Source organism: Morus notabilis, unplaced genomic scaffold (genome assembly GCF_000414095.1).
Source record: "Morus notabilis unplaced genomic scaffold, ASM41409v2 Scaffold804, whole genome shotgun sequence".
Taxonomy (NCBI): Eukaryota; Viridiplantae; Streptophyta; class Magnoliopsida; order Rosales; family Moraceae; genus Morus; species Morus notabilis.
In genome coordinates this window covers 27767-37587 of record NW_010361209.1, presented here as the reverse complement: position 1 = coordinate 37587, position 9821 = coordinate 27767, and the positions used below count along the sequence as shown (strand labels likewise).

Here is a 9821-nt window from a genome sequence, read left to right as displayed (position 1 = left end):
CTAGGGCCAGTGCTGGGCCTAAAGGTTTCTCCTCAGGCCCGGCCCTGCACTGTGCAGGGTCGTGCCAGGCACGGCCCAGGCCCGCCATGGGCCTGGGGTTAGAAGGGCCGTGCCGGCCCGGCACGGCCCTTTTGACATCTCTAGCTGGACGGATACGAAAGGTGGCCATTATTAATTAGTTATTATTGGATTAATCAGTTTTAATTTACCACTATTTTTAAGATTTCCTAATGAAAAATCAGTGTCCTGTGCAAAAAAAAAAAAGTAAAAACAAAACGCACCAAAAGTATGCCCTGGAAAGTTTAAATTATTAGATATGATTAGATAAGTGACTTAAATTAGTTTTCTTTTACGGTGTATTAAGAGTCTATAAATAAATATTTTGTGTAAAGCTTTATGTGTGTACTCAAAGAAAAGTGTAAAGATAAAGTGCATCTTTTTGAGAGAGAGAGAGAAGTGAGGAGAGAGATAAACAAAGGTGTAAAGGGTTTTGGGTAGAGAGAGAAGTGAGAAAGTTTGTTGAGTGTGTAATTTTGAAACTGTTACTGAACTTTTCTCCATTTTCTGTGGACGTAAGAAATTTTTTCAAACCACCTAAATCTTTGTCTTCTCTATTTTTTTTTTTGTTATTGTTGTCTCAATTTATTTTTCTACTGCATGAGTGTAGGGGTGTATTTTTTTCCCAACAAATGGTATCAGAGTTATGGTGAATGTCTGAAAAAAAATAAATTAAGATGATGTTTAGGATAAAGTTTGAGCGGATTGAGCGTTTTGACGGGAAGAGTAATTTTAGCATATGACAGAGTACGGTGAAAGATGTTCTAATTCAATAAGGATTACTGAAAGCGCTGCAAGGAAAGAAGCCAGAAAATATGAAAGATGAAGATTGAGAAGAATTTGACGCGAGAGCGATAAGCACAATTCATTTAAGTTTGACTCCTGAACTGAAATATAGTGTCATGAATGAGATATCTCATTCCGAGTTGTAGAAAAAATTAGAAAAAGTTTATATGTCGAGATCCCTAACAAATAGATTATATTTGAAGAAGTAATTTTATAAGTTAAAGATGGGTGAGGAAAGTGATTTTATGGACCATATAAATAATTTTAATAATTGCATAACTCAGTTATTAAGTGTTGAGGTCAAAATTGATGAAAAAGATAAAGTGGTCATTTTATTGGCCTCCCTACCCACATCATATGAGACTTTGGTGACTATACTTTTAGTTGGAAAGGCGACGTTGACTGTAGATGTGATGTCGACTGTTTTGTTAGAGACTGCAAATATAAAAAGCCTAGTGTTACATCTCATACTGAACAAGTTTTAGTGCCAAAGTCAGATTCAGATAAGGATAGGAGCAAGCCACGATGAGAGATATTATGATAAAAGAGATGATCATTTCTAATCCCATCCAATGAATGATATCGAGTGCTATTATTTTCATAAGAAAGGGCATATTAGGAGAAATTGTGAAGACTTGACAAAGGACCTTGAAGAAAGAAGAAAGTAAGAAACCTAAGAGACTTCAGATTCTGCAAATGTTGTTAGAGACAGGTATAAAAGTGAAGATAATGTGTATTTTGTTATTACTGATGAAAATATTTATGACTCTTGGATCTTAGATTCTGGATGCTCGTTTCATATGTGTCCACATAAAGACTGGTTTGATTCTTATAAGCTCTGTGATGCCGGTACTTTGTTGATGACTAATGATTCTAGTGCTAAAGCTATTGGAATAAGTACTGTAAAGGTGAAGATGTTTGATGAAGTTGTGAGGACATTAACAAATGTTAGGCATGCTCCTCAACTAAGGAGAAGTTTGATTTCTTTGGGAGTTTTAGACACTTTGGGTTGTGAGTATTATGCGAATGGTGGTTTTATATGCAAGTTAAGAGATGTGATTTAATAGCCACGAAAGGTGAAAAAGTGAAAAACTTGTATAAGCTTATTGGGACAACAGTTGTAGGTGGAGCTATGAAGGAGGAACCATGCCAAGAAGAGTCTTCTTCTATTATGAAAGAAGTTGCAGGAGTAAAAGAGTGCAACAAGATGTTGATAACAGTTGAAGACAATAAATGTAAGATGGTGAAGACTTGTGGCAGTGAAGATGCTTTGAAGAAGAAGAAGACGGTCCTTATGTCAAGTTTGATGAGAGTTTGAATTTGACACATGTTTATTCTTGTTGATGTTTACATTGTCGGTGCTATGACGACTGTCGAGATTGGATACCCAATTGAGTGAGTTGAGAGACTTTGAATCAAGGTGGAGATTGTTATGTAAGTGACTCAATTGGTTTTGAGAAAGTTAGGAGCTGTTCGGCAGCCCCTTTCTTGAGTCAAAAACTCAAAAAAAGTAACTCGAGTTATAACTTTATTCAAGTTTATGTTCTTTTAAGTTTGAACTCGAGTTTGTGACTAAAACTCGAGTTCAAGTTTCCCCTTCAACTCGAGTTCAGAAACTCGAACTCAAATTAATGAATAGTATATTTTATATTCATAAAAATGCTATAACTTTTTCGTTTTAATTCTGATTGAGATGATTTTTTTTCTATACGTTGACAACGAAAAGACGAATAAAACCCCACCCATATACCATATTAAAATTTTCCATCAACATTGAGTTTTTATTAAAATACTATCTAAATACAAATTCAAGTTCTGACTAACTCAAACACAAAATCAAAAAAATTCTTATCTCAAATCATAACTCAAATGTACACAACCAAATACAAATTCAAGTTACAACTTCAATTCAAGTTATAACTCAAACTCAATTCAAAATCTACACTCAAGTCACCTAACTCAAAAAGGACAAAAGAACAGCCCCTTACTATTTTGTGTTTTTGGATAAGTTACTATTTTCAGTTTTTAGGCAAGGATTATTTTATGATTTATTAGGAGTATATAAATAAGTGTTTTGTGTAAGGCTTTATGTGTGTGCTCAGAGAAAAGTATAGAGACAGAGTGTCTCTTTTTGAGAGAGATAGATAGGCAAAGGTGTAAGGGTTTTTGGGTAGAGAGAAAGTGAGAAAGTTTGTTGAGTGTGTAATTCTGAAACTGTTAGTGAATTTTTCTCCCTCTTCTGTGGACGTAAGAAATTTTTCTGAACCATCAAAATTTTTATCTTCTCTATTTTTATGTTATTTTCGTTTCAATTTATTTTTCTGTTTTATGAGTGTAGGGGTGTATTTTTTTTCCAACATATATATAATGGGAAACAAGATGAGGTCACCAAAAACCATGTGGGGTTTAAAAGAAAAGACCGGTTGGTGATAATCCCTGCTCCTCTCTGTCTTTCTCAACTATGGTTTTAAGCTAATCAAATGGCTTGGTTTGTTTTAAACCATTAAAATTTGTAATTTTTGCTTCAAATGGTTAATGATGATAGAAATCACTATAAGAGGCATATAATTCAGAGATGTTGTTTCACACGTCTCTCCTAAACTTAGGCTTTACAGCATAAGGAGTGCTTTATAATTTTTGCGAAAGGACAATTATAACGAAACGTAAGCTAGCACAAAAGTAAATAAAAGTGTTTTGGAATATGCAAGATAACTTCGTGACTAAGGGATGATTCTGTTTCGTTTTTACTTTCAAAGATTTGGACTTGGTATTTATATAAAGAAAAAAAGAGAAAATTACATTACATATTAAAATTTTATACCTCAAATTGAAATTTAGCAAATTTTTTAAAATGTACAAAAATAGAAAAAATGACTTAGTAATTATCACATTGATCATGAAAAAAAGGGTGAGAGAGCTCGAATGGAGAGCATGAAATGTTGGGTTATTCCTGGCGAAAATTGGGCCACCAGAAATCCAAATGGAAAGGAAGCTTATAGCAAAGAGGCCTATCAAATGAAAGGAGCCCATTTAAAAGTGTTTTTCTCATGCAACTGTAGTTCTTGTATGACGATTCTCTCAAGAAAAGGACTAGGACTCCTAGCTCGAAAGATGTGTTTGGTATGAGGATTCATGTTATGATTTAAATTATAATTCGTGACTCATTATAGTATTTTTTATCATAAAAAACACACGTAAATTAAAAATAATTCTGAATCTATAAATCAAACGTCCACGTATCTCTATCTCTGAAGACATAAAAATACTGAATTTTCCATTATATCTTTCTCAAGCACACTTCAGCATTTCCAAAAGTCCAGAAACCAAGTTACCATCGAAATAGGCTTAGAACATCTCTTATGTAATTGTCAGTTTCAACAAGAGAAAGTTCCTCTCATTCTTCTCTATTTATTCAACTGGATTATGTGTGGAGGTGAAATTTTAGACCGCCCGACCCGACCTTAGCAGCCCAAATAAAAATTTAGAACCGAGTTGACCCGTACCTAAAAGGAGAGAGTCAGCTCAGTCTCACACTAAAGCACAACATACTTAAGGACTATCCAGGAGTTTATAAAGTATTTTCAAAATTTTTTTTTTAAGAAAATGAGTGTTTGGGAAAGTCCGATCCCGGCCGAGTGAACTTTCGGGCTCGGAACCTCAGCCCAATTTGGTTTGAAAGTTCAGACTAGGTTTAGCTAAGAATGATAGGCCTTGAGTCAGTCTATTTAACCCGCTTCAAACTTGCAGCTCTATTTATATGTCTTTCCTGCCTTATTAGCAAATATAGTCCAAATATAAAACATGAAATTATGTTATGGTATTTTTTTTTTAACACAAATCTCAAATTTTAGGATTGCAGATTCTTTTTGTCTTGAGTATCCTAAGTTTAAACCTTGATATCTTATTAAAAATTAAAGGAAAAAAAAGGCCATTAATGTTAAGACCATTAGAAAAAGACCAGCACGAAGTGGGACAACTACGATAGAAAATTACGTAGTATGCCGCTAATGCTCAACAATCTTGCATTAATGCCATCCAATCTCTTACTATTTTTTGTTGATTTTGTTATTCTACCATAATACTCTTCAAAGACCATAGCCAAAGATATCTCGTCATTTTATAGAGGAGAAAAATGATATGGTAGAATATCCTACTAAGATATTTGATTATTTTTTGATGAATTGAGTGATATATATATATATATTAAATTTTTGATGAATCGAGTGATATAGATATTAAATTTATACTATTGAGTGATATATTGTAAAGATAATTTTGAATGGAATTTTTGTTTTCTCTACATCTACAGTCTGAACTAACCATTTGCCATGCATACCTCATTATCCAATTAATTTAAGAAAATTACTAAATTTATCCTTAATGTTATAAGTCTAAATTTTTAGCCCTTATTCTTAGTTAATATAATTAAAAAATGTATTAATTAAGAGTAAGAGATATAAATTCAATTCTATATACTTAAAGATGTATTTATCTCTTTTCTCTAATAAAAAATTAATGAACTCACATTTAAATGTATTGTTTTAAAATTTTTACCGTTTATTTTTAATTAATATTTTTTAATTAATATAATTTTTTAATTAAAAGGCATTAATTAAATATAAGAGATAAAAATCTAAAATTCATACCATTCTAAAGATGTTTGTCGCTTTTCACCTTTCCCCAATTTATTTCAGCCCAAATCTTTTTAGCTCGGTGATTTGGACTCTTCAACCCAATCTGTATAATTTAGGAAATTAAAAACCTTTCCTCTTTTGTTGAATCAGTAATACGACAGCGTTGCATCCATCAAGGAGCCAGCCCTAACCCCACAGAAAATCTCGATGAACGGCTAAGATAAACCAATCTCTCTGAAGTGTCCACCGTAAGATCCTGCAACGTAGAGAACTTTCTAGAACATTGAAGTGATTGCCAGATAACAGAGCCGCGACATATGGCGAAATTTAGAAGCTTCTCAGAGTTAAGAAAGGAAAAGCAAATGAAACTCCGACAAAACAAACTTGGCTACTTTCTCTCTCTCTAGAACTTTCCTTTCCGTCGCCTTAAATTCTCTCTCCTCCTTCCTCAAAATATCTCTGAACTGCTTCCGAACGACACAGCAAAAAACTCTTAGCTAACTGGAAATTGTATTAGACAAATGCTCTGTTTTGCTCTGTATCTCAATGGATAGAGAGAAAATAACGGTTAAGGAGGAATTAGAAGAGACGCTCGTGAACGTCGGCGGGTCGTCGGCGTCGTCGTCGTCTTCGAATGTGTCGCCGCAGCCAATGGAGGGATTACACGAGATGGGTCCGCCGCCATTTCTGACGAAGACGTTCGAGATGGTGGAGGACCCCTTGACGGACACGATCGTATCGTGGAGTATAGCGAGAAACAGCTTCATCGTTTGGGACTCTCACAAGTTTTCGACACTTCTTCTTCCTCGCTACTTCAAACACAGTAACTTCTCCAGCTTCGTTCGTCAGCTCAACACTTACGTAAGTACTTCTCAAACAATCTAATTTTAGTTTGCTAATTATTCGATTTCACACAGAATGTTTGGAATTTAAATAAATTTCAATTATTTCAATTGCTTTGCCGATTAATCTCAAAATGGAATATATCCTGAACATATGTGCCATGGTTCTTTACTGTCAAGAATACAACTATCTAGATTTGCTATTTTTAAATATTTATTCGGACCTACCCTAAGTAGCAACCAAAAATTTGTATCCATTTTCCATGATGTTATGCAGGGGTTTGATGTATTATGACGAATCCTTGAGAAAAGATTGTGTAACATTAGCTACAGTTACAAAATTTGAGAATTTTCAATGTTCAAAGTAACAAAAATAATAGGTTTGATTATTCGCTGACATAGATTATGGATTGCAGGGTTTCAGAAAGGTTGATCCAGACAGATGGGAATTCGCAAACGGAGGATTTCTAGCAGGGCAAAGGCATTTGCTTAAGACCATCAAGAGAAGGAGGAACGTGTCAAGCAGCATACAACAGAGCCAAGAAGCTTGCGTTGAGGTGGGCCAATTCGGGCTCGAGTGCGAGCTCGAGAGGCTCAAGAGAGATCGGAAGGTGTTAATGGCGGAAATCTTGAGGTTGAGGCAACAACAACAGGATTCACGAGAGAAAGCCATGGCAATGGAGGGTCGATTACTATCCACAGAGAGGAAGCAACAGCACATGATGAACTTCCTCGCAAAAGCACTCAGCAATTCTACTTTTGTTAACCAATTCGCTCAGAGAAATGCCGAGAGGAAGTGGTTAAACGAGGTGGGGACTGGACGAAAACGGAGGGTCATTGCGAGTCCAAGCTTGGAAAATCTGCAGGGACAAGAGGCTGTGGGTGAGGCTGGATTGGAACCGGAGATGGAGACGTTGTTCTCGGCTGCAATGGACAACGAATCGAGCAGTGGTATCAATGACCCTATAGCGAGTTCTGTGGACACTGCGAGTGGTGATGGTGGTGGTAACTTGGATTCGGTTAACGAATCGATTTGGCAGGAGCTACTGAGTGATGATATGATTGGTGGGAATCAAGAGGAAGAAGTTGCGCTAGTCGATGAATCGGAGCCCGACGTTGAGGTCGAGGATTTGGTTGCGCAAACTGATGATTGGGGTGATGATTTGAGTGACCTTGTTGATCAAATGGGATATCTCAGGTCCAAGCCCTAACTTGGAAAGCTAATGTTACAACATACAAGTGGTTGTGGTGTAATTTTTTTTATGAGTTGGTCCCAGCAACTGATCTATTCCCAATCCAATTCCTATTGGTATGTCTTATTATGAACTCTTGTTATTTGTCATGTCTATTGTTGTGAAGAGAGATTTAAGAGTTTTAACTGTAATGGTTTTTTTTTTTTTTTTGGTATTTTTTTTCCTTACTTTTTTGCGCAGCAAGGGAATGGTCAAAGTTGCAAATGGACCAACTTAGTGTTGTTCTTTTTCTGTATCCTTTAACTATGATTTTATATCCCTTGTTGTGTTAAATTCCTTTGTTATTCAATTGTTTCTTGTTTCTTTTTTTTTATTATTATTTTTTTTCGCAGGCGGGCTCGCCGCAGGGCATCTTGAGCAGGCTAATTAGGAAGTACGTACGGTATGGTACAGTGACTTATGAGTAGAAAGTACGGAGATTGATGATGCTAGTACATACTACAAAGATTGTATACTGGACAGAAGCCTTCGGATTAGGAAGTACGATGTTTAATTTATTATGCTTAGAACATATTGTAAAGCATGCGTAAATTGTAATATAACAAAAGTCGCATAGCTGAAATATCTTGTTAATGTTAGGATCAGCAAAAACTAGGTGAAGATTGCCTCCGGGAAATAATGTAAAGGAATGGTGTCTACCTATTTTTTAGCATATTTTCTTTTTGTTCTTTGCCCGAGAACCCGAGAATCTCAAAATATGAACGGAATACTGACGTGAAATCTCTGTTACTTTTCTTCAATGTTTAACTCTGCTTTTCTCTCTCTCTTTTTTCTTTTTTTTTTTGGCCGGAAAGCGGCAGATTTATGCGGCGAGGCGCTGACCTGCCGGGAAAGGGCAATATGAAAAATGGTTCCAACATTGGGGTTCTAACTATTTGGGATTTGGGTTTTGAATTGCCTTAAAAATTTAAAAGGAATTTAAGTTTATATATATATATATATATATTTTTTTTTATTTTTTTTATTTTGAGGGTTTACAACGGTGGTTAGAGTTGAACGATTTATAGTTCTCATTTTTTTTAAAAAAAAAATGTCGGATTTGAATGGTTCTCATTTAAAAAAAAAAAATGTCAGATTTTGGATTATAGTTAAAATGAAATTAGTTAGAAATTATAAATCACAAGAAAGAATAAGGCTTTTGATCATCGTTAAGTAAATCTATATTCAAGCCAGCAAGTAATAAAATATTATCATCAGCAGATTATAAACGTGAATAAGTTTAAAAGAACATTTAAAAATAAAATAAAAGACCAACATGTATAGTGGTTCATTCTAATTGAGAGCTATGTCCAATGTAGGTGTTATTCACTATCTAGAAATGTTGATGCAAATCTCAGAAGTACAAACTCAAAAATTCCCTCACCGCGGGTCTCTCCACCACTACCTAGAACGTGGATAGTAGGTCCTCCAGATGTTGACACGTGTCATGACCCATTTCTTGGAAATCTTTTTCTGATAGTGGGTGGTTATTAGTTTGAGTTGTGCTGTTTATCTTCGAGAACGATGATAGTCGGCTCTTTATGTAGGGTTTGATATCACCTATCTTGAGGGCTTTACCTTCATCTGATTTCTCTGATTGGCTCGGTGGTGATTGTAATCGATCGACCATATGAGACAATTTGAAAGCGATATAATCTCAAGGGCCAAGGCAACAAGAACTGAAAAACGACAATAGTAAACACAAGTAAAAGATGACAACTACCATGAGACAATTCGACGGAAAATGACAACTATATAGAAATGATTTTAATAGGAAACACACCAGCAGCTATTAAGGGCTCAATTTTTTTATGGGTTCAAATCACGTGATTTTGGTTCAAATAGTATTTTCTATCACAAAAAATTTGAATTTAAAATTAAACTTTAATTCAAACCACTGTTTTGAACTCATTTTAAATGGACATTAAGATGACACAATTAAATTTAAACAACTATTGAATCTAAAATGACAATTATGTACGAACAAAAGATGACATAATTGACTATACGACGGCAACTATGGGCAAACGATAACCACGTGGAAACAACAATAAAATATAATAGAACTGGAAATATTGGAACTCAAAATAAAATGATTATACAATTCAAAAACGACAGTAGTCTAGAAACAACATGAACATGAACGACAACTTGTAGAGGCGCAGTAGTTAAAAAAAATGAAACGACGACTACAAGAAGACAATACGGCGGAAAAACGACAATCACGAACATAGAAATGGTAGTAATGTATATAAAAGGAAAAATACAAA

The 9821-nt window shown here is 34.9% G+C and overlaps 1 protein-coding gene across 3 annotated transcripts; it reads left to right on the top strand.

Moving 5' to 3' along the window:
• Window positions 1–5894: 5894 nt before the first annotated feature.
• Window positions 5895–8307, top strand: LOC21402426 (heat shock factor protein HSF30). Of its 3 annotated transcripts, none has more exons than XR_002902291.1 (3): window positions 5895–6338; window positions 6736–7628; window positions 7905–8307. XR_002902291.1 is itself a non-coding variant. In XM_010098746.2 (3 exons), exons 1-3 carry the CDS (start codon window positions 6024–6026, stop codon window positions 7927–7929), a joined length of 1122 nt encoding a protein of 373 aa, XP_010097048.2. In that variant the 5' UTR covers window positions 5895–6023; the 3' UTR covers window positions 7930–8307. The 3 variants fall into 3 exon arrangements, 1 of the variants encoding a protein (XP_010097048.2); XR_002902292.1 differs by lacking the exon at window positions 7905–8307 and adding an exon at window positions 7753–7898; XM_010098746.2 differs by having other exon boundaries at window positions 6736–7517.
• Window positions 8308–9821: the final 1514 nt, after the last annotated feature.

Excerpts from the sequence above, each read along its gene's own strand:
- LOC21402426 (XM_010098746.2), top strand. The coding sequence starts at position 6,024 with ATGGATAGAGAGAAAATAACGGTTAAGGAGGAATTAGAAGAGACGCTC. Across the intron at positions 6,339-6,735 it reads TTCGTCAGCTCAACACTTAC|GGTTTCAGAAAGGTTGATCC; the intron begins GTAAGTACTTCT and ends TATGGATTGCAG. Across the intron at positions 7,518-7,904 it reads GATCAAATGGGATATCTCAG|GCGGGCTCGCCGCAGGGCAT; the intron begins GTCCAAGCCCTA and ends TTTTTTTCGCAG.